This window comes from Pelophylax lessonae, assembly GCF_965119305.1.
Source record: "Pelophylax lessonae genome assembly, chromosome: 8".
Lineage (NCBI taxonomy): Eukaryota > Metazoa > Chordata > Amphibia > Anura > Ranidae > Pelophylax > Pelophylax lessonae.
Genome location: NC_138775.1, coordinates 301,941,662 through 301,967,013, shown reverse-complemented (window position 1 = coordinate 301,967,013; position 25,352 = coordinate 301,941,662). Strand labels below are relative to the sequence as shown.

Genomic DNA, 25,352 nt, shown 5'->3' with positions numbered 1-25,352 from the left:
TAACTCTACCTGGATTGTTGCATGCTGTACCTGCCTATTTGGATTATTACCTGTATTCCTGTCTACCAGCGGAGACCCTGTAGATTGAACTACTCCTCTGCTACAATTGGTGGCAAGCGACGGGATTTCAAACCGCACAGCAGATCCACGATTGGCAGTAACTACCAAACAAAGAGGAGAGGCAGCAGCACAATGGAAAGAGCCATTCGGATAAAACCAGCATTCGGGAAATATGTCAAAGTATACAAACGCTTGGTGAATGGAGGTGAACTATGCAGCATTAAAAAGAACTACATTGAAGGAATTATTGCAAGCTAGAGGGGGAAACGCCAGCCACAAAACAAAAGCGACCCTTGTAGCAGAGCTCATGGAGAGAGACAAAGCAACCCCTGCAGCGGGCCCACCGGAGGCACAACGCAGTGAATTTGACAAGGAGCTACAGAGCAGACTGGCCTACTACCCAGAGCCCCACTCAAGAGAAATACTGGACCGGCTGATGGCGGACGTACACGAATACCTGGTTTTCAAACACCAAGCAAGTCAGTGAGCCAGGGAGAGAGCTCCAACGCCTGTCCACACTACCCAGGGGAAGTCCAAGATCCCGTACCAGGCGTTTAAAAGCTATACCAAAACCGACGGCAAGATAGATGATTACCTACAAGATTTCGAAAGGTTATGGCACCTGCACTATATCAGTGCGGAGGATCGAGTACCCCTACTGGCAGGGAGACTATCTGGTCGCGCAGCAGAGGCATACCGTGCCGTACTCGAGGAGGACAGTACAGACTATGCCAAGGTGAAGCAGGCCATTCTAGCTAGGTATGTGATTACCTCAGAGGCCTACCGCCTAAAGTTCCGAGATATTAAAAAGCTCACCAGAGACTCACACACAGAATGGGCGCACCGTCTACAACGAGCGGCAAAAGGATGGTTGGAAGCCACCCAAGTCAACACCCTAGAAGACCTGTTTTACCTAATGGTAATGGAGCGGTTCTTTAACGGGATACCCGCTCATCTGCAGAATTGGGTGCGAGATCAGAAACCACGCACTCTACAAGACGCAGCCAAGTTAGGGTATGAGTTCCAAGATACCAGGAGGGAACAGCGCACTCAACCAAGAGCAGCCTATGGACCTACAGCACCAGTACCAGCCGTAACCGCAGCTGTCCCAGCACGCCCGGAGGTAAGCAATAACACCAACACCCCCAGGTATCAGGCTCGACCCCCGATACGATGCCACACCTGCAACCAGCAGGGACATATGCAGCGGGACTGCCCCCGCAACCGACCACGGCCCAGCTGGAATACCCCAGCACCCAACAACCGGGCAGCGGTTCATTGTGCCCAAGCGGAACCCTACAGAGTACCCGAGATCCCAGCTTCCACCGAGGAACCTCTGGGTACGCTACATGAAGTCAACCCTATCCAAGCGGCTTCTGACAACCGCCAAGGGCACCGACAAGAGGTACAGATGGAGGGGAGAAAGGGACAGGGGTTGCGAGACTCTGGAGATACTATAACACTGGTCCACAACCACCTAGTACCCAAGGGCAACCTCACAGGGGAGTGTGTGGCAGTACGTGTAGCAGGGGGAGCGATCTACAAGATCCCCACTGCCAAGGTACACCTGAATTGGGGAGCGGGGAATGGGAATGTGGAGGTGGGCATGATGCAGGATTTACCCGCAGACGTTATTTTGGGCAACGACCTGGGGGAGCTGACTTCAGCTTTTGTTTCCCAGTCTACCATCCACGAAGCTTATCCAGTTGTGACCCGGCAGCATGCTCGCACCACAGCACCACCTAACCACTCTGAGGCTCAGGTAAGCAATGTGCCCCCCATGCCTAATGTCACTCCCTGGGCGTCCCCCCTAGAATTTGGGTCGGAGTTGGCCCTAGACCCTTCCTTACAGCTGTATAAAGACCGTGTAGATAAAAATCAGGCAGGGTTAGAAGGGGAAAGATAAACATGGGAAAAGGGACTCCTATACCGCCAAGCCGAGAAGGTAATAGCCGGATCGATCCCCATACCCATTAAGCAATTAATTGTTCCCCGGAAATATAGATTGGAACTGCTGCGCATAGCGCACGACATACCCCTGTCCGGACACTTAGGGATCAGTTGTACTAAACACAGGCTAACCCAGAATTTCTTTTGGCCAGTTATCTCACAGGATGTACGGTGATATTGCCAGACCTGTGATACCTGCCAAAGGGTAGGGAAGAGGGGTGACCGATACAAGGCCCGGCTACGATCTCTTCCCATAATTGAGGAACCGTTTAACCGGGTCACAATAGATATAATAGGCCCCTTAACTAAACCTAGCCCATCCGGCAAGAAATACATCCTAACCGTGGTAGACTACGCTACCATATACCCTGAGGCAGTGGCCTTGATCAATGTGCACGCAGAAACAGTAGCAGATGCCCTGATGCGAATATTCTCCCGCGTGGGATTTCCGAAGGAGATTATTTCGGATAGGGGCACTCAGTTCACCGCCGAAGTAACGCACCAGCTCTGGAAGATATGTGGGGTACAACCGATCTTGAACTCCGCATATCACCCCCAGTCCAATGGGCTCTGTGAACGTTTTAACGGCACCCTCAAACAGATGATCCGTACGTTCATGGATACCCAGAAAGACTGGGAAAGGTTCCTTCCCCACTTAATGTTTGCATACAGGAAGGTACCCCAAGAATCCACCGGATTCTCCCCTTTCGAACTTCTGTTCGGAAGGAGAGTGAGGGGCCCCCTAGATTTAATCCGGGAACATTGGGAAGGAGAAGGGACCATTAATGGTACACCTATCGCACCATATGTGCCGGAGTTTAGGGAATGCCTGGAGGCCCTGACTCAGACTGTACGCGACAACCTCCAGGCGGCCCAACAACGACAGAGCCGATGGTACGATAGGGGAGCCAGGGACAGCAGCTTTCAAGTCGGGCAAAAAGTATTAATTTTACGACCGGTCCACAAAGACAAGCTGCAGGCCTCCTGGCAGGGCCCATACAAGGTGGTAGAACAAATATGTGATTCCACCTAAGTGATCTATCCAGTCGCAGGCGTAGGAGCCAAGCGCATGCTCCACGTAAACATGCTCAAACCCTACCAGGAACGTACCAAAGAGGTAACTGCAATTTGCGCATCCGCAGCCGAGGATTTTGATAATCTACCTCTCCCAGACCTCCTAGATCAGGAGGGCCGGAACGGAGATCTGGGAGAAGTACAGTTAGGGGAGCAACTAAGCGCACAGGAGCGTACCCAAGCTCAAAGTCTAATTAGGGAAAAGGGGGCCACCTTCTCTAACTTACCCGGGTACACCCCGTTGGCCACACACAAGGTCGAAACCTTAGAACAGACACCCCTTCGCCAACCCCCCTACCGCATCCCAGAATCAGTAAAAGAGAGTATGCGTAAGGAGATTGAGGAGATGCTACAGCTAGGAGTGATAGAGCCCTCTGATAGCCCTTGGGCCTCCCCGGTAGTGCTAGTGCCGAAACGGGACGGAACGACCCGTTTCTGCGTAGACAACCGGAGGCTCAACGACAAAATCACCTCCGATGCTTACCCTATGCCCCGGATAGACGAGCTCCTAGATAAAATGGCAAGGGGCCATTACCTCACCACAATAGATCTGTGCAAAGGGTACTGGCAAATTCCACTAGCCGAGGACGCCATTCCTAAGTCAGCGTTTGTCACCCCGTTTGGTTTGTACCAATTCAAAGTCATGCCATTCGGGATGGAGAACGCCCCAGCTGCCTTTCAGAGGATGGTGGATCAGCTACTGGATGGGTGTCAGGAGTATGCTTGCGCTTACTTAGACGATATCGCCATTTTTAGCTGCTCCTTTCCGGAACATCTGACCCACATAGGAGCCGTACTAGACCGAATTAGGGAAGCAGGATTGACCCTCAAACCCAGCAAATGCCACATAGGGATGGCCGAGGTTCAGTACTTAGGGCACGGGGTAGGAAGCAGTCAAGAGAAGCCCGAGCCTGCTAAGGTAGAGGCTGTCGCCAAGTGGCCAACCCCCTGCACCAAGACACAAGTTTTAGCATTCCTAGGTACCGCAGGATATTATCGTAAATTTGTACCCAACTACAGCACCCTGGCCAAACCCCTCACTGATTTAACTCGCAAGAATCTTCCCAAGATAGTAGCCTGGGCCCCAGAGTGTGAACAGGCATTCCAACAGCTCAAAACGGCACTTGTTAACTCTCCTGTACTTTCTGCTCCCGACCCAACTAAACGATTTCTCATTCATACAGACGCTTCTATGTTTGGATTGGGAGCAGTACTGAGCCAAGTCGGAGCAGATGGCGGCGAGCACCCAGTGGCTTATTTAAGCAGGAAACTTTTACCCCGGAAAGTGAGCTATGCCGCCATTGAAAAGGAGTGCCTGGCTGTGGTGTGGGCCCTCAAGAAGCTACAACCCTATTTATATGGACAACCTTTCTCTTTACTCACGGATCACAACGCGTTGGTGTGGCTAAACAGGGTGTCAGGAGACAATGCCAGGCTGCTGCGCTGGAGTTTGGCGCTGCAGCCTTTAGACTTTACCATCCACTACCACCCTGGGAAGCAAAATGGCAACGCAGACGGGTTATCCAGACAAACAGACATTGACAAATGATCCATGAGTACTCCTCCGGACATCCCCAAGCAGATCTGTTAGGATCAGACTGTGTATGCCGGCTTGGTTCTGGGGGAGCATTGTGGCAAACACAGCCACGGTATATTGTCCTTTGTGTATGCATTAGGTTTATTACATGTGTATACCTCTAAGAACCAAGTGTTTGTAATGTGGTTCAAACAAACAATGGTATTCGTATGCTGGTATTCGTATGTTGGCGGCAAGAAAAGCCGCCAGCCTCCCTGTAAATCATTTCACGAGCAGTGAATTTCATCACTGTTCGTGGAACAACCAAACTACAAAAGGAAGACCTCACACAGGAGGTCGTGTGGCCCTCATTGAGGATTGCAACAATGTTACAATCCGTATTCTAAGAGGATTCAGGGTGGCCATCGTCCGGCTACCGACCACACGGCGGTCGGCCATTTTGGATCCTTTGTTCGTCCAGCGGTGTTTGGTCGTCAAAGCCTGGAACTAAAATCGGCTACTCGACGGCACGAATACCGCTGGGCTTCCATACCGTTCAGGAGCCCGGTCCTTTCGGTTATGTGGTTCCCTAGGTTCAATCGGTAGTTTGAAGTGAACTCAAATGTAAACTGTATTTGGTATGGCGTTCGGCTATTTCAGCTGGGATCTGAGCGACACTCTCACGAAAGGTGTGCTCTGACCCCAGCTATCTACCGATCGTCCACGTTTAAATGTACCGAATAATGGAGGAATTATGATTTTTAATGTAAGTTGTCGGTTTTGCTGCACGAGGGGATGATCCACGTAACTGTATATTCTAGTGGGAGTATCCCTCTCGTGCAGCGGTGCCTGATGGGAGAAATGCCCAGGTTATTCAGTCCCCCATGTGGTCCGCTTCTGTACAACCCCTGGAATGTCTGTAGGGAAACCCCTTGCATGGGGAATCCCATAAATACTGAAAGCTGGAAATAAAGCCTTTGTTGTTGACTCCCAGCGTATGTGTCGTCTAGTTCTTGGGAGGGAAGAATTGTATAACGCTACCTGGATTGTTGCATGCTGTACCTGCCTATTTGGATTATTACCTGTGTTCCTGTCTACCAGCGGAGACCCTGTAGATTGAACTACTCCTCCGCTACAGTTAGGCTTAGGGTTATGGTGTTAGGATTAGGGTTAGAGGGTTAGGGTTAGAGGGTTATGGTTAGAGGGTGAGGGTTAGGGATAGAGGGTTAAGGTTAGGGTTATGGTTAGAGGGTTAGGGTTAGAGTTAGGGTTAGGGTTAGAGGGATAGGGTTAGGGGTTAGGGTTAGAGGGTTAGGGAGTTAGGGTTAGCGATAGGGGGTTAGGGTTAGATATGGTATGTTTTAAGGTTGGATAGGGTTTGGGGTTAGATTTAGGGCCTAGGGTTAAGGGTTAGGGTTAGAGGGTTAGGGGTTATGGTTAGGGTTATGGCTTAGGGTTAGCGTTAGGGTTAGGGTCAGACCTAGGGCTAGGGTTAGAATTAGGGTTAGGGCTAGGGTTAGGGTTAGGGCTAGGGTTAGGGTTATTTTTAGTGCTTAGGGTTAGAGGGATAGGGTTAGAGGGTCAGGGGTAGGGTTATGGTTAGAATTTAGGGTTAGGGAGTTAGGGTTAGGGTTAGGGGGGTTAGGGTTATATAGAGTTTGTTTTAAGGTTGGATAGGGTTTGGGGTTAGAGTTAGGGTTAAGGGTTTGGATTAAAGGTTAGGGTTAAGTGTTAGGGTTATGGCTTAGGGTTAGCGTTAGGGTTAGGGTCAGGCCTAGAGCTAGGGTTAGAGTTAGGATTAGCATTAGGGTTAGGGCTATGGTTACGGCTAGGGTTAAGGGTTTTTTTAGTGCTAGGTTTAGAGGGTTAGGGTTACGGTTAGGGTTAGGGTTAGAGCATTAGGATTAGGGGGTTAGGGTTAGAGGGTTAGGGTTAAGGTGAGAGGGTTAGGGTTATGGTTAGAGGGTTAGGGCTTAGGTTTAGGGTTAGATACTTACGGTTAGGGTTAGGGTTAGAGCATTAGGATTAGGGTTAGGGAAAGGGTTAGGGTTAGAGGGTTAGGGTTAGAGGGTTAGGGCTAGGGGATAGGTTTAGGGTGAGATTCTTAGGGTTAGGGTTAGGGTTAGGCTTAGGGTTATGGTAAGGGTTAGGGTTAGACGGTTAGGGATATGATTAGAGGGTTAGGGTTAGGTTTAGGGTTAGGGGATATGGTTAGGGTTACGGTGAGATACTTAGGGTTAGAGTTAGGCTTAGGGTTAGAGCGTTAGGATGAGGGTTAGGGTAAGGGTTAGGGTTACACTGTTAGGGTTATGGTTAGAGGGTTAGGGTTATGGTTAGAGGGTTAGGGGATAGGGTTAGGGTTACGGTGAGATACTTAGGGTTAGAGTTAGGCTTAGGGTTAGACCGTTAGGATGAGGGTTAGGGTAAGGGTAAGGGTTATGGTTAGACGGTTAGGGTTAGGAGTTAGGGTTAGTGATAGGGTTAGATACTTAGGGTTGGAGCATTAGGGGTAGGTTTAGGGTAAGGGTTAGGGTTCGAGGGTTAGGGTGTTACAGTTAGGGTTATGGTTAGGGTTAGAGGGTTATGGTTAGAGGGTTAGGGGTAGGGGTTAGGTTTAGGGTTAGGGTTAGTGGTTAAGGTTAGGGGTTAGTGGTTAGGGTTGGGTGAGGTTTAGGTTAGGGCTTTTCTAGGGCTAGGGTTTAGGGTTAGATACTTAGGGTTAGGGTTCGGATTAAATACATAGTGTTAGGGTATAAGGTGAGGGTTAGCGGTTAGGGATTAGGAGCTAGGGTTAAGACGTTAGATACATAGGGTTAGGGTTCAGATTAGATACATAGTGTTAGGGTTACAGTTAGATGTGGGTTAGGGTTAGGAGGTTAGAGGGTTAAGGTTAGGGTTATGGATGGGGTTAGGGGTTTGATTTAGGGCTTAGGGTTAGGTGTTCGGGTTAGGGGATTGAAGTTAGGGTTAGGGTTAGGGTTGGGTGAGGTTTGGGTTTGGGTTAGGGTCAGGGGTTAGGGTTGGGCTAGGGTTAGGGCTAGGGTTAGATACAGAGGGTTAGGTTTAGATACATAGGATTAGGGTTAGATATGAGTTAGGGTTAGGGGGTTAGGGTTAGAGGTTTAGGGGTTAGGGCTTACGGTTAGGATTAGAGTTAGGGTTAGAGGGTTCGGGGTTAAGGTTTGGGTTAGAGGGTTAGGGTTAGAGGGTGAGGGCTAGTTTTAGAGGGTTAAGGTTAGGGTTAGAGGGTTAGGGTTAGAGTAAGAGTTAGGGTTAAGGTTAGAAGGATAGGGTTAGGTTTAGAGGGTTAGGGTAGGGATAGAATTTAGGGTCAGGGAGTTAGGGTTAGGGATAGGGGGTTAGGATTAGATAGGATTTGTTTTAAGGTTGGATAGGGTTAGGGTAAAAGGTTAGGGTTATGGGTTAGGGTTAGGGTTAAGGGTTAGGGTTAGGGTTATGGCTTAGGGTTAGCGTTAGGGTTAGGGTCAGGCCTAGATCTAGGGTTAGAGTTAGGATTAGCATTAGGGTTAGGGCTATGGTTATGACTAGGGTTACATTTTTTTTTAGTGCTAGGTTTTGAGGGTTAGGGTTAGGGTTAGGGTTTGGGGGTTAGGGCTAAGGTTAGAGAGTTAGGGTTAGAATTAAGGATAGGGCTGGGGTTAGGGTTATTTTTAGGGCTAGGGTTAGGGTTAGAGGGTTAGGATTAGGGGGTTAGGGTTAGAGGGTTAGGGTTAAGGTTAGAGGGTTAGGGCTATGGTTAGAGGGTTAGGGATTAGGGTTAGGGTTATATGCTTACGGTTAGGGTTAGGGTTACATATAGGTAGTTACATAGTTAGTGAGGTTGAAAAAAGACATCAGTCCATCCAGTTCAAACTATGATGTGTGTGTGTTTGCTGTTAACCGTACATTGTATACCCCTGTATGTTGTACATTGTATACCCCTGTATGTTGTACATTGTATACCCCTGTATGTTGTGGTCTTTAAGGTGCCCATCTAATCGTTTTTGTGAAACTATCGATGCTCCCTGCTGATACGACTGTTTGCGGAAAAGAATTCCACATCCTTACTGCTCTTAAAGTGAAGAACCCCTTACGTATTTTAAGGTTAAACCGCCTTTCCTCTAGTTTTAGTGAGTGGCCACGTGTCTTATTGTATTGCATTTCTCTGAATAGTTTGTTCCTTATGCTAGGGTTGCCAGTACAGTATTTGTACATTGATATCATATCCCCCCTCAATCGCCTCTTCTCCAGAAAGAATGGGAAAAGTCATTATAATGGGGGACTTTAATTATCCAGATATAGACTGGGTAGAAGGAACCGCGCACTCAGCCAAGACTCGGCAGTTCCTAAATGTTTTGCAGGACAATTTCATGGGTCAGATGGTGAATGCACCGACAAGAAAGAATGCGGTACTTGACCTACTGATTACCAACAATACAGACCTGCTCATGGATATAGAAATACGGGGCAACTTTGGAAACAGTGACCATAGGTCAATTAGTTTCAGTATTAATCATAGTAATAGGAAACATAAGGGTAATATAAGAACACTGAATTTCAAAAGAGCCAATTTCCCAAAACTGTGCTCTCTGCTAGAAAATATCAAATGGGATAGAACCCTGGGAACAAAGAACACGGAGGAAAAATGGGAGTGCTTCAAGAGCATACTAAACAAAGGGATTGGCCAGTGCATTCCAAAGGGAAATACATTTAAAAGAGCCAAATTAAACCCTGGGTGGCTAAACTCCAACATAAAAATGCATATTAAGAAAGAAGAAAAGGCCTTCAAAAAATACAAGACTGAGCGATCATTGGTAGCATTCAAGCATTACAAAGAGTGTAATAGGAAATGTAAAGACGAAATCAAGGTGGCTAAAATAGAACACGTGAGACATATAGCAGAAGAGAGTAAAAAGAACCAGAACACATTGGCCCCATAAAAGACGACAAAGGAGATTTTGCCACAGAGGACAGGGAAAAGGCGGTAGTGTTAAATAATTTCTTCTCTTCAGCCTTCACAAAAGAATCGGGGGGCTACACTAACCCAGCCTTTAAGGCCAAACTAAATAATACACCTCAGGAAGTACCACCATGGCTAACAGAAGATAGACTTAGAACTAAACTAGAGAAACTTAACATAAATAAATCACCGGGACCGGATGGCTTGCACCCGAGGGTTCTTAAAGAGCTCAGCCAGGTGATTGCCAGACCATTATTCATGATTTTTAAGGATAGTTTACAGACGGGTATGGTGCCAGCTGATTGGAAAAAAGCCAATGTGGTACCAATATTTATAAAGGGGCTAAGATATATCCCGGGTAACTATAGGCCGGTCAGCCTAACATCAGTAGTCTGCAAGATTTTGGAGGGGATGTTAAGGGACCACATACAAGACTTTAGTAATGAAAATGGTATTATTAGTAGTAATCAGCATGGATTCAGGAAAAATCGTTCTTGCCAAACCAATCTATTAACCTTCTATGATGAAGTGAGCTGCCACGTAGATAAAGGTAAGCCTGTGGATGTGGTGTACCTGGACTTTGCAAAGGCCTTTGACACCGTTCCCCACAAACGCTTACTGTACAAACTAAGGAATGTAGGTATGGACCATAGGGTGAGTACCTGGATAGAGAACTGGCTCCAGGGGAGAGTGCAAAGGGTGGTGATTAATGGGGAGTACTTGGATTGGGCAGGTGTGGAAAGTGGGGTCCCCCGGGGTTCTGTCCTGGGGCCAATCCTGTTTAATTTATTCATAAATGATCTAGAGGAGGGGATATCGAGCAAAATCTCAGTATTTGCCGATGATACTAAACTAAGCATGCCAATATCATCTATGCAGGATGTGGAAACATTACAAGCGGACCTAAACAAAATATTGGGGTGGGCAACCACATGGCAGATGAGGTTTAATGTTGAAAAATGTAAAGTAATGCACTTGGGTGCCAGAAACACGAAAGCAAGCTCATTCCTCACAGCTGATGCCCTCCATTCCCCTAATTATTTTTGTTGCCCTTCTCTGGACTCTCTCCAGTTCAAGCACATCCTTCCTGAGGACCGGTGCCCAGAACTGGACAGCATACTCCAGATGTGGCCGGACCAGAGTCTTGTATAGAGGGAGAATAATCTTTTTATTTCTGGAGTGAATCCCCTTTTTTATACATTCCAGTATTCTGTTGGCTTTGCATGCAGCGGCTTGGCATTGCCTGTTGTCTACCAGTACCCCCAGGTCCTTTTCCATCCTAGACTCACCCAGAGGTTCCCCCCTAGTGAGTAGCTTGCTTTCTGGTTTCTGGCACCCAAGTGCATTACTTTACACTTTTCAACATTAAACCTCATCTGCCATGTATTTGCCCACCTCATTATTTTGTTCAGGTCCGCTTGTAATGTTTCCATATCCTGCATAGAAGATATTGGCATGCTTAGTTTTGTATCATCTGCAAATACAGAGATTGTACTAGATATCCCCTCCTCTAGATAATTTATGAATAAATTAAACAGGATTGGCCCCAGGACAGAACCCTGAGGGACCCCACTTTCCACACCCGCCCAATCCGAGTACTCCCCATTAATCACCACCCTCTGGACTCTCCCCTGGAGCCAGTTCTCTATCCAGGTACTCACCTTATGGTCCATACCAACCTTCCTTAGTTTGTACAGTAAGCGTTTGTGGGGAACTGTGTCAAAGGCCTTTGCAAAGTCCAGATACACCACATCCACAGGCTTCCCTTTATCCAGATACACCACATCCACAGGCTTACCTTTATCCAGATACACCACATCCACAGACCTTCCTTTATCCAGATACACCACATCCACAGGCCTTCCTTTATCCAGATACACCACATCCACAGGCTTACCTTTATCTATGTGGCAGCTCACTTCATCGTAGAAGGTTAATAGATTGGTTTGGCAAGAACGATTTTTCATGAATCCATGCTGATTACTACTAATAATACCGTTTTCATTACTAAAGTCTTGTATGTGGTCCCTTAACATCCCCTCCAAAATCTTGCAGACTACTGATGTTAGGCTGACCAGCCTATAGTTACTCAGGATATATCTCGGCCCCTTTTAAAATATTGGTACCACTTTGGCTTTTTTCCAATCAGCTGGCACCATACCCTTCTGTAAGCTATCCTTAAAGATCAATAATAATGGTCTGGCAATCACCTGGCTGAGCTCTTTAAGAACCCTCGGGTGCAAGGCATCCGGTCCCGGTGATTTATTTATGTTAAGTTTCTCTAGTTAAGTTCTAAGTCTATCTTCTGTTAGCCATGGCGGTATTTCCTGAGGTGTGTTGTTTAGTTTGGCCTTACAAGCTGGGTTAGTGTAGCATGAATGAATGTATGAAAAGATAGAATAAAATATTTACAAAAATGTGAGGGATGTACTTACTTTTGTGAGATACTGTATGTTATCATCGGTCAAAGCCAAAGTCACAACAAAGTGGCAAATCCAAAGTCACATCAAAATTGCATCCAAGTCGTACTGTAAAGTGGCAATGGAAAACGCACAATTTTGAAGTTGCACAAGTGTGAGTCTAAATATAAGTGTGTACTATACTGTGTACAATCCAGTAATACACTCCCTCCCTCCGCTCTGCACATGCTCAGTTGCTCTCCATTTTTAGGCACTGCCGGGCTTGTAGAGGTCGATCTGCTGACAGCCATAAAGTGGAATGAAACCCTCCTATCCTTTACAGCCAACAAAGCTGCTTCTGTTTGATCTGCAGTTGCCATGGTGATGCACATGTGATCCGTTATGACACCGGCCATTTGATGGTTTGACAGTTTGGTTGAGTACACAAGAAGATGTGGCAGTTAGCAATCCTGGTATTCCAGGAATGTAACTGTTTTTTGAAATTGTTAGATCAATGGGTTTAGTTTTGCTTTATGATTTACTGCTGCTCAGGGGCTCTGGGCTTCAGCAAAATGGACACCCCCAGCAAAAAGAAACAGGAGCAATGCTGGAGGCAATGTACAGCACACACTAATGTTGGTGGCATAATTATTCATGTGGAAAGGATGTTCCTTGCTAAAGAACATTATTTCTTTAGCTAGTTGATTTGGCAAATTTCTTCTTTAGATCTGACTCTGCAGAGTTCCCCTTAGGATCTAAATCTGGAGAGTTCCCCTTTACATCAGAATCTGCAGAGTTCCTCATTATATCAGAATCTGCAGAGTTCCCCTTTAGATCTGAATCTGCAGAGTTCCCCTTTAAACCTGAATCTGCAGAGTTCCTCTTTACATCTGAATCTGCAGATTTCCCTTACACTGTAACAGGGGAACTCTGCAGATACTGATGTAAAGGAGAACTCTGGGGTCTCTGATTTAAGGAGGAACACTGAGAATGGTGATAATGTGTAATGGGTACTCTGATGTAAGGAGGGACACTGCAGACTCTGGTGTAAAGCAGAACTCTGATGTAAGGGGGTCTATGGTAACCAGAACTCCCACTTACATCATAGTTCCCAGCATTCCCCTTTAATCAGGGTTCCCAGGGTCTGCCTTACATCAAACTCTGCAGAGTTCCCCCTTACATCTGAATCCACAGAGTTTCCTTTACATCTTAATCTGCTGAGTTCCCCTTTACATCAGACTCAGCAGAGTTCCCCTTTACATCAGAGTCTGCAGAGTTCCCCTTTACATCTGAATCCACAGTGTTCCGCCTTACTTCTGTGTATGGGGTGCTCTAGGAATTAAAGGGGGGCACTGTGGACTCTGGTGTAAAGAGGAACTCTGATGTAAGGGGGGTTCTGCTCACCAAAGTCCCCTTTTGTTATACCTGAAGGGTTTCACATGTACTGTTACTTTAAGGCTGGCTCCACCCAGGAGTGATGACAAGGGTCAAGGGGCAGAGTGGCCATTTTAGAGACATGTAAGAGATGCATTAATATACTGAGCTGTCCTGTAATGCATGTTGGAGTGTACAGTGAGTACTGAATAAACATCCGTTGTTCCAGACCAGAGTCCTGTGTCTCTCACAACACGGAGAATATAACAGTGGCGATGAGGATGGGATTTACAAGGTTACTATCCGTGTGAGAAAAGAAGAAAAAAAAAACAACAACTCTGGATTGTCTCCTGGATACAAACACCCACAGAGCCCAGCAGGAAAATGTCATTGATTGGGACATTAAGTGAATTTGATGGAGAACAGACATGCTGGAGTTCCTGGGTTGAGAGACTGGAACAGTATTTTGGTGCAAATGCCATCCCAGGCGACAGGCAAGTAGCAGTATTTCTGACACTGGTTGGTGCTAGGACATATGACACTCTTAGGGATCTCCTTTTCCCTGATAAAACAGCAACTAAGACTTTGGCAGAGCTCCTGACACTGTTAGGGAATCACTTCCAGCCTAAACCACTAGAGATTGCACAGAGATTCCAGTTCTATCAGCAGCAGCAACAGCCGGGTGAAGATATTAAGGCTTATGTGCTCGCCCTTCGCAGATTAGCCTCAACCTGTTCTTTTGGGGAGTATTTACCGACTGCACTGAGGGATAAGTTTGTCATGGGACTAAATAGTGAGTCTAGCCAAAAGCGACTATTAACAGAGAAAGACCTTACCCTTACAAAGGCAATTGAGATAGCTTCGGTGATGGAAATGGCTGTGAAAGATACAAAGGCTTTGAACCCCCAGAGCAGAAGGGAAGAGGTTAAAGAGGAAGTTTTCAGAACAGCAGTCAAGAAAACAGCAGCAAACTGGAAACATAGACCCTCACCAAGCCGGGAGTTAGCTTGCTACCGTTGTGGGAATACAGACCATGATCACAAAGTCTGCCGGTTTAAGGATCAGCTCTGTCATAATTGTGGTAAGGCAGGCTATCTGAAATGAGTTTGCCATTGTAAGAAGGTGCGAAATAAAAAACCTCTGAACCCCAGGACAAAGGCATATATGGTGGGAAGATGTACATCGTCATCGGAATCAGAGGATGAGGAAGTGCTCCACAGATTGGACATTCATCATATGCATTCAGCACCCTCAGCAACGACTGTAGAGGTAACCGTAGAAGGAAAGAAACTCAATATGGATGTAGACACAGGAGCAGCAGTTTCAGTTATCACCCAGAAACAATGGAGAAAACTTCTGACCTGAACAACTGTCCGTCCAACACCAATCAAACTGCAGACATACTCAAAGCAGATACTCCACCCACTGGGTTACGTGAAAGTACAGGTATTCTACAAGGGTCAGACGAAGAGAATGCCATTATATATCCTAGAACATGGGGGACCCCCTCTCTTTGGGAGAGACTGGATTGCTCACTTTGGCATGCCAGACATCGCCATAAACCCCTGAAACTCAGTGACCATCCCATCAGGAGATAAAGAGGGATGGGTGGAATCCTTGAAACAGTGATTCCCATAAGTCTTTGATAACCATTTGGGGAAAATAAAGCATGACTGTGTGAGACTCAGGCTGAAACCCAACGCCCAGCCTAGGTTCTTCAAAGCTCGGACAGTACCTTTCGCACTCCGAGCAGGTGTGGAAGCTGAACTAAGCCAGCTGGAGGAACAAGGTGTTATCTCAAAGGTAGAGCACAGCGAGTGGGCATCACCAGTTGTACCAGTAAAGAAAGCGAATGGGGACTTACGCATTTGTGGCGATTTCCACATGGCACTAAATTCTCAACTGGAGATAGACCAGTATCCCCTACCCAGAGTAGATGACATTTTTGCCTCTCTTGCAGGAGGTAAAAAGTTCACCAAGCTTGATCTCAGGCAAGCTTATTTACAGTTTGAGGTCCACCCTTCGTCCCGCAAGTTTCTAACCATCAACACTCACAAGGAACTGTATGAATACAATCGGATGGTGTTTGGTGTAGCCTCAGACCCAGCCATTTGGCAACGCAAAATGGATGAGATTTTGGCGGACATTCCTTTCACACAGTGCCTGTTAGATGACATGCTCATCAGGGGCCTGACGGACCAGGAACACAAGCGGAACGTGGAGCTTCCAAGAGCAGGGTCTAAAAGTGAACTTAGCGAAATGCCAATTCATGGTACCTAAATTGGGAGTTTTGTGGCCACCTTGTGGATGCAGAGGGTATACACACCACGGAAGGCAAAGTTGATGCTTAAGTAAAAGCTCCAGCCCCAACCAACGTCCAACAGCTGCAATCATACCTGGGCTTGCTAAACTATTACCACAAATTCCTGCCAGATCTAGCACACACTTTGTTTCCGTTGAACAAGCTTTTGGAGAAACACTCCAGATGGAACTGGTCGGCTGCATGCCAACGTGCTTTTGAAGTTTCTAAGTGAAAGCTGTTGGCGTCACGCATACTCGTGCACTATGACCTCCAAAGGCCTCTCACTAAACTCTCACAACTGTTCCTTAGTCTGACATGGAACAATAATATATATCCATCCATATGGCAGAGTACATAGGCAATGGAGTAGGAGTGAGTATAGCAGTCTTTTGGAAATACAGGTCCCTACCTGCTTTTAACAATCCTTGTGGCCTTCCCTTTTTCGTCTCATCCAGGATGTCTCTATGTGGTACGTATTCACATATACAATATCTATTCTGTGAACAGCATACCTTACAGCCTTGGTATAACAGACACTTTGTACTTTGAGAATATATGAATGTATATTGGGTGTATCACCATTTGCATTACCACTGTTTATTATTGATAATGTCTTCATATCCTTAGTCTGAGATCGGTCTCCTTTGGACCACTGAGAAAGGCGATTGACCGAAACGCGTCTGGTCCCTCTTGGATATCTCGGCCACTCCTAGCCTCTGAGACGTAACCCATGGCCACTTGTTTTTAAGTGTTTTGTTTTCCATATCATGTTTTCTTGTTATACAATTCTGTATTATGCTTGTTAAATAAATATTTAAACACACGTACTACTCAAGTCCTGGTCATTGCCATTTAAAGTCCCACCCTGCAGGGCAACAGTTTTTTGGTCTATTGTAATAGGGATGATGGCAATTCCCAGGAGAACCACTGAACCCGAATTATCTTTTCCATGCTACATACTGGTCATCCCGGGGGCACACGTATGAAACAAAGGGCCCGAGGCTATGTGTGGTGGCCGAACCTCGACTCCGATATCACGACATATGTGAATGCGTGTGCTGGATGTGCACAAACTGCAAGAGACCCTCCTCAAGGGTGCGTCCAGCCCTGGACTTGGCCCACGGTTCCCTGGTTTCGCCTACACTTGGACTTTGCAGCCCGATCAGAGGACACACCTTTTTGATCATTATTGATGCCCATTCAAAGTGGCCTGAGTTCATTCCTGTTACACAGCTGACGACTAAGGCGACGATTTCCATACTGTTACATCTCGCTGTTACGTTTGGATACCCCAGAGAAATTGTCACAGACAACAGTGCACAATTCACAAGCCAGGAGTTTCAGAGTTTCCTGACTGCCCACAACATCAAACACTAGTTGACCGCACCTTACCACCCGGCTACAAATGGTCAAGCAGAAAGGTTTGTACAGACCTTCAAACGCTATTTCAAAGATACTGTGGCTACAAGTAAACAACAGTCCCTGTCACCCCAGCAGCTGGACTCCTTCCTTTCTGCTTACAGAACCACACCACGTGCAACCACTGGGAAAACTCCAGCTGAACTTATTTTGGGTCGGCAGCCATGGACTGTTTTGGACATGCTCCGCCCTCAAACGGTCCAGGAACATGTACGGCAGTCCCAAGACAAGAGGGTCGAACACGACGAGATTCCCCGGTTTACAGCCCAGCAAAAGGTATGGGCCCGATCTTATGGTGCTTCCAACACTCGTTGGCTTCCTGCTATCGTCACAGAGACTTTGGGACCCAAAATGTATAGGGTCTGCCTGGAAGATGGTTCCATTTGCAGACGGCATGTGGACCAATTGGGTCCTCGTTCTCAGCTGCCCGAATCCCTGACATCGGCTGCACCTCGAGTGTCTCAAGGATCTGCTCCTACCGGATCAGGAGGCATTGAGGCTGATGTTTGGGGGGCCTCTGAACTTTTGAACTCAGCTCCAACAGAGCCCTCCAGCCCTGGTCTGGAGGTCTGTTCACCTTCTGAGCTAGGGGATCCCCTCATGGCCCCGCCGGTGTCCATTCCGGCCAGCCCTGCTTCCTCCGGCCCCGAGTCACAGGGTGTCCGTCCTCAACGACGCTGTCACCCTCCTGACCGGTTTCAACTGCAAGACCGGTTACGAGACTTTCGACGGGCCCACCGAAAGTGATCTGCTGCCATGTTCTCCCCGTAGTGTCCCTGGAATTTGTTCTCACATCCGGACGTGGAAGAAGCCATGTAAATCTCCTGAGTTGGAGGACTGTATGGGACAATTATGAGTTATGCCTGTTCTTGTTTTTTTTTTTTTGTTTTTTTTGTTGTTTTTTTTAGGGATGGATGGAAGGTGTTATACCTGAAGGGTTTCACATGTACTGTTACTTTAAGGCTGGCTCCACCCAGGAGTGATGACAAGGGTCAAGGGGCAGAGTGGCCATTTTAGAGACATGTAAGAGATGCATTGATATACCGAGCTGTCCTGTAATGCATGTTGTAGTGTACAGTGAGTACTGAATAAACATCCGTTGTTCCAGATCCGAGTCCTGTGTCTCTCACAACACGGAGAATATAACACCTTTACATCAGAGTCTGCAGAGCACCCTTTACACCAGAACCCCCCTTACATTAGTGTACTAACTCGGGCAGGAGAGAGAAGGAGGAGACTCAGTTACAGACAGGCAGGGCTGGCACAAGGGGTGGGCAGAAGGGTCGGATGCCCTGGGCACAGCGTGTATTGTGGGGATGGGGTTGCCGCAAGTTCCTTCTAGTATAAGGCTGACAGGAGCAACGACAGCGGCATCACTACTTCTGTCAGCCCAGCGCTGGAAGCAGCAAAGAGAAGAGGAGAGAGCTGGGAGGAGGTGCAGGCTATGCTCTCTCTCCCCCTCCTCCGCATCTCTGCCCTGGGCACTGGATAATCTTGTCCCGGCACTACAGACAGGGGATGGATGGTGAGCTCACTTATTCAGGATGGTGGCTCAAACTTTGGCATCTTTCATGCATAATGTAGCTGCGGCTGCTGGGCTTCACATTTTCTGCCTTCATCCCCCCGCACAGCACGGAGAGAGGCACAGCACTGCTGGGAATTGGAGTATGGGCAGGCAGACACAGGAGGAGAAGGGCAGGAAGAGCAGGAGCAGATCTAGCTCTCTCCTGTCCATACATGTGAAGGAACAGGGGGAGGGGCTGTCAGTGCAGGGTCTGGGCAGTGTGAGAGAGAGTGTAACAGATAACTGCAGTGAGAAACCCCTTCCAGGAGCCACAGTCTAGGCTGAATAATATATCCGGGTATCAAGCAGTCCGAAAACCGGGCACATGATTCAAAACCCTGACTGTCTAGGTGAATCCCGGACAGGTGTTAACCCTAGAATAGTGGTGGAGCCCCAACTGTAGAGGAAGGCCTCTCTTACAGCTCAGGAGCCTCTGGAACAACAGGGAGTGTTGGAGTACAGAGGGGCACGACTGCCTGATAGGACTTCTGCTGGAGGGTACTGATGTGCGTCGGTATAGGCAGGAGGAGCTGGTTGGTAATCTGCTGCCAGAAGAGTAGGCACTGAAGACAGGCACAGTATGGCTGGATCAGGTGCAGGAAGGAGAGCCAAGGCAATGTCAGACAGTGCGGGTCAGCACCCGGCAGGCAGATCAGACACAGGCAACGGGCAGATCAGTCACAGGCGGCGGGCAGAGCAGACAGAGGCAGTAGGCAGATCAGATACAGGTGGTGGGCAGGCAGGTCAGACACAGGTGGTGGGCAGATCAGACACAGGTGGCGGGAAGATCAGGAACAGGTGGCGAGTAGATCAGACACAGGCAGTGGCAGATCAGACACAGGCGGTGGGCAGGCAAACCAGACACAGGTGGTGGGCAGGCAGATCAGACACAGGCGGTGGGAAGGAAGATCAGACACAGGCGGCATGCAGATCAGATACAGGTGGCGGGCAGATTATACACAGGCGGCAGGCAGATCAGATACGGGTGGTGGACAAATTAGACACAGATGGTAGGCAGATCAGACATAGGTGGCAGACAGATAAGACACAGACGGCAGGCAGATCAGACATAGGTGGCAGGCAGATCAGACACAGGCATCGGGCAGATCAAACACAGACGGCGGGCAGATCAGACATGGGTGGCAGGCAGATTAGACATGGGTGGCGGGCAGATTAGACACAGGTGGCAGGCAGATCAAACACAAGCAGCGGTCAGATCAGACCAAGGCGGCAGGCAGATCAGACACAGGGGGTATGCAGATCAGACACAGGCAGCAGGCAGATCAAACACAAGCAGGGGCAGATCAGACAGAGGCAGCGGGCAGATCAGACAGAGGCGTCGGGCAGATCAGACACAGGCGGCGGGCAGATCAGACACAGGCGGCTGGCAGATCAGACACAGGCGGCGGGCAGATCAGACACAGGCAGCAGGCAGATCAGACACAGGCAGCAGGCAGATCAGACACAGGCGGCAGGCAGATCAGACACAGGCGGCAGGCAGATCAGACACAGGCGGCAGGCAGATCAGACACAGGGGGCAGGCAGATCAGACACAGGCAGCAGGCAGATCAGACACAGGGGGCAGGCAGATCAGACACAGGCAGCAGGCAGATCAGACACAAGGGGCAGGCAGATCAGACACAGGCAGCAGGCAGATCAGACACAGGGAGCAGGCAGATCAGACACAGGCGGCAGGCAGATCAGACACAGGCAGCAGGCAGATCAGACACAGGCGGCAGGCAGATCAGACACTGGCGGCAGGCAGATCAGACACAGGGGGCAGGCAGATCAGACACAGGCAGCAGGCAGATCAGACACAGGGGGCAGGCAGATCAGACACAGGCAGCAGGCAGATCAGACACAAGGGGCAGGCAGATCAGACACAGGCAGCAGGCAGATCAGACACAGGGAGCAGGCAGATCAGACACAGGCGGCAGGCAGATCAGACACAGGCGGCAGGCAGATCAGACACAGGGGGCAGGCAGATCGGACACAGGCGGCAGGCAGATCAGACACAGGCGGCGGGCAGATCAGACACAGGCGGCGGGCAGATCAGACACAGGGGGCAGGCAGATCAGACACAGGCAGCAGGCAGATCAGACACAGGCGGCGGGTAGACAAGACACAGGCAGCAGGCAGATCAGACACAGGCAGCGGGTAGACAAGACACAGGCGGCGGGCAGATCAGACACAGGCGGCATGCAGACGAGGAGTCAGGCCGGGGTTGGTAATAAGGCAGATGAAAGGAAGGAAGAATAAGGCAAAAGCATAGACCGGGTGTTGGGGGGGGGGGGGCAAGACCAGGGGTCAGTGCAGGTAGAGTTTAGGCAAAGTTAGGAGCAGATGGGGGGTAACAGGTGAGCAAAACAGGAACAGGTGCTTCAGGAATGTAATAGACCGGCACTGATACCAGGCACTAATGCAGCCTAAATAGCCCGCCTGCCGCACCCACTAAATGGCCAGGAACAGGGCTTACCGGAATCATGCGCCTGCAAGAAGAGGTAAAGAATTGGGTAGGTCCTACAACCCTGCCAATGAAAAGGGCAATTTATGTCCCCTAAAGCACAGGAACCCCGACACATAAGGGTACTTCCAATCTGTAGGATGTAAGATACAACATGGGGGTCTTCCACCATAGAAAGGAGGAACCAAGGGGGATAGGAGGTAGGGGCTGTTTATTTGTTAGGTGGTCCTAAAGGGGTCAGAGGTTGGAACTCATAGTATTTTGTCATGAGGAGAATGGGGAAGATGTCCACTCCAACAACTGAACACTCTAACAATGTCTGAATGCTTTGTTAGGTTCTTATAAATAAAGTGGGCAGAGTCTGTATAGGAAACTTACCTTATCACTCACTGCAGGTAGGTTACAGCACTATTATTGCAGCCCTGAATAGAGGGGCCACAATATGACAGCAAGGCTGGAAGGTCAGACACGGGGGAGGATTTCTTTATTGTACTTTGCTGGGGTATAATTACAGGGAAATAAGTGGAAATCTTCAGTGTGGATCTGATCCCTTCACTCGGCTCTCTGCAGGAACACATGAATGCCGTTCTTCGAACGCAGGACCAACTGCGGCAGTTTCAGGGGCGGTTGGGAGAGATCAGGTGACAGTTCATAGCGGTTCAAGGTCAGCGCCACAGCTACTTTCATCTCATTCATGGCGAAGTTCTGTCCAATACAATTCCTGGGCAGGATAAAAAAAAAGAAACTTCATATTAACGCGGAACTGTACACGTAACAACTTAAAAATAATGTTCCATAACAAGGAACATCCATTCCGCAAGAATAATTCTGCTACCAAATTGTGCTACAGAGTGTGCTGTAAATTGCCTCCAGCACTGCTCCTGTTTCTTCTTGATGGAGGTGGCCATTTTGCTGAAGCCCAGAGCCCCTGAGCAGAAGTAAATCATAAAGTGGAAATAAACCCACCGATTTAAAGGTGATTGACCTAGTCCCCACCAGGGTCCTGAGGTTTGGGTACAATCAGAAGCACAGGACTCCTACCAAGAAAAGGGGTCTCTGGGGGGGTCAGCACCCTGAAGTTACCTGCTTACATGGCTGATTGCATTACTCTGTATTACAGAGATCACTTGCCATAATAAACAGACAGGTCACTGCTCATGGAATGTGATGATCCGTCCATCATGGAAAGCTCCCTATATCCGGCATGTAGGAGAAGTCCCCTTGGTAAGGTTAGGGTTAACCCTCACTGATTGGTACAAATACCTCTATAGGGTTAGGAGGGAACCCGGCATACAGATCTATGATGTACCTGGGTCCGGCTGCAAACGGAACGAAGGCATGAGAATGGCGCTTGGCAGAATTTTCCGGGGAAAACCGAAGAGGATCAAATATCTGCAATACAGAGATCAATCTGAGATCAGTTCAGAGATCAATCAATACAGAGATCAATACAGAGATCAATCAATACAGAGATCAATCTGAGATCAGTTCAGAGATCAATCAATACAGAGATCACTACAGAGATCAATACAGAGATCAATCAATACAGAGATCACTACAGAGATCAATCAATACAGAGATCAGTACAGAGATAGATCAATACAGAGATAGATCAATACAGAGAACAATGAATACAGAGATCAATCAATACAGAGATCAATCAATACAGAGATCACTACAGAGATCAATACAGAGAACAATGAATACAGAGAACAATGAATACAGAGATCAATCAATACAGAGATCAATCAATACAGAGATCAATACAGAGATCATTTCAGAGATCTATCAATACAGAGATCAATACAGAGATCATTTCAGATATCAATCAATACAGAGATCAATACCAAGATCAGTTCAGAGATCAAGCAATACAGAGATCAATCAATACAGAGATCAATACAGAGACGAATGTTACGGGGTGTGAATGATGTCACATGGGGGGAGGTAAGAGGTAAAGGATGACATCACAGACAATGAAGGGACATTTCATGACATCAGAAGTGAAGTCTTCATCTTATAAATGTCATTCTCAGTTTTTCTGGCCAGCTTGGAGAGGATCCGCATAGCCAGGCATGTGATAGGGAGCGCTGATCCCCTCCCTCTGCACGATATGTGGACGAGGAGACATCTGACGGGTTATCTCCTCATTTAAAGTCCCACACAACCCCCCTGTGTTTCAATTGATATTAGGGATGGAGATACAGTAATTGTAACCTCATTTAAAGTCCCGCCCCTTTTTTCCCCTTTTTCCCCCTTTCCTCTGACGGGTTATCGGTGACAGCAGTGACGGGTTATCGGTGACAGCAGTGAGGGGTTATCAGTGACAGCAGTGAGGGGTTATCAGTGACAGCAGTGACGGGTTATCGGTGACAGCAGTGAGGGGTTATCAGTGACAGCAGTGACGGGTTATCGGTGACAGCAGTGACGGGTTATCGGTGACAGCAGTGAGGGGTTATCAGTGACAGCAGTGAGGGGTTATCAGTGACAGCAGTGACGGGTTATCGGTGACAGTAGTGACGGGTTATCGGTGACAGCAGTGACGGGTTATCGGTGACAGCAGTGACGGGTTATCAGTGACAGCAGTGACGGGTTATCGGTGACAGCAGTGAGGGGCAGTGGCGTAGCGTGGGTTGTCAGCACCCGGGGCAAGGCAAGTAATTTGCTCCCCCTAACCCGCGGGATTTTAGCACTCGAGTCTCTTCCACTAGCTTGGTTAAAGAAACCCTTACCCCCTAAGCACATGTATTGTTTGTTATGAAAATACTGATGTAATTAAAGTAAAATGCATCTAAATACAAGTTTGAATGACCAGCGTGCCCCCTTTCAATGCAAAGAGACCAGCGTGCCCCCTTTCAATGCAGAATGACCAGCGTGCCCCCTTTCAATGCAGAGAGACCAGCGTGCCCCCATTCAATGCAGAGAGACCAGTGTGCCCCCATTCAATGCAGAGAGACCAGCGTGCCCCCTTTCAATGCAGAGAGACCAGCGTGCCCCCTTTCAATGCAGAGAGACCAGCGTGCCCCCTTTCAATGCAGAATGACCAGTGTGCCCCCTTTCAATGCAGAGAGACCAGCGTGCCCCCTTTCAATGCAGAATGACCAGCGTGCCCCCTTTCAATGCAGAATGACCAGCGTGCCCCCTTTCAATGCAGAATGACCAGCGTGGCCCCTTTCAATGCAGAGAGAACAGCGTGCCCCCTTTCAATGCAGAATAACCAGTGTGCCCCCTTTCAATGCAGAATGATCAGCGTGCCCCCTTTCAATGCAGAGAGACCAGCGTGCCCCCTTTCAATGCAGAGAGACCAGCGTGCCCCCTTTCAATGCAGAATGACCAGTGTGCCCCCTTTCAATGCAGAGAGACCAGCGTGCCCCCTTTCAATGCAGAATGACCAGCGTGCCCCCTTTCAATGCAGAATGACCAGCGTGGCCCCTTTCAATGCAGAGAGAACAGCGTGCCCCCTTTCAATGCAGAATAACCAGTGTGCCCCCTTTCAATGCAGAATAACCAGTGTGCCCCCTTTCAATGCAGAATGATCAGCGTGCCCCCTTTCAATGCAGAATGATCAGCGTGCCCCCTTTCAATGCAGAATGACCAGCGTGCCCCCTTTCAATGCAGAATGACCAGTGTGCCCCCTTTCAATGCAGACAGACCAGTGTGCCCCCTTCAATGCACAGAGACTTACCTGCAGCGGCGGCTTCTCCTCAGTTCCCCGCGTCTCCTCACTCTCCTCGAGTCCTCCCGCCTCCTCCTCGGCCAATGGCATGCGTTCGCCTTTCAGCCAATCAGGAAGCGGGTCTCTGACCAGCTTCCTGATTGGCCAGGAGGAGGATCCGTGTGACAATAGTGAATTTTCATTCGCTGTTGTCACACAATGGGTGGGCTCGGGGCGCACTGCTCTGCGCCCCCGGGTCCACCCTTTTTTGAAGCCTATTAGAGCCTCTGGCTTTAATCAGGTGATTAGAAAAAAAACCCACTCCGTGACAGCGCCAGGCGGCTGATTCACTCGCTGTTAAACTGACTGAGCAGTGAGGAGAGGCGGCATAGGCGGGGCTTGGCTTGCAACGCCACCCCACCCTACACCAATGGACAGGTGAGGCACAGTCCAGCCCCGCCCCGATCTGCCATTTTCAGCCATAGGGCGGCCGCGCTCGACATCCTAAAGATGGAGGCAGCCGCAGACAGTGTGTGAACTGTGTATGTCAGAGTCAGACAGACAGAGTGACACTGCGGATGCGCCCCCCCCAGATGTTGCGCCCGGTGCGGCTGG

The 25,352-nt window shown here is 48.6% G+C and overlaps 1 protein-coding gene and 1 pseudogene across 2 annotated transcripts in view; one reads left to right on the top strand and one right to left on the bottom strand.

Annotated features, from left to right (window-relative positions):
* Nucleotides 1-259: 259 nt before the first annotated feature.
* On the top strand, nt 260-4,301 carry LOC309561181 (annotated as a pseudogene). Its single transcript has 2 exons — nt 260-1,822; nt 4,269-4,301. The product of its transcript is annotated as an uncharacterized misc_RNA (transcript).
* Nucleotides 4,302-21,539: 17,238 nt separating this feature from the next.
* LOC309561795 (cytochrome P450 4B1-like) overlaps nt 21,540-25,352 on the bottom strand; it is a 119,353-nt gene continuing 115,540 nt past the window's right edge. Inside the window, exons 11-12 of the mRNA XM_082265826.1 lie at nt 22,392-22,474; nt 21,540-21,803 (exon numbers count right to left, since the gene is read on the bottom strand). Coding sequence (XP_082121952.1) covers nt 21,635-21,803; nt 22,392-22,474 — 252 coding nt within the window. The 3' untranslated portion in view covers nt 21,540-21,634. The remainder of the gene's footprint in view (nt 21,804-22,391; nt 22,475-25,352) is intronic.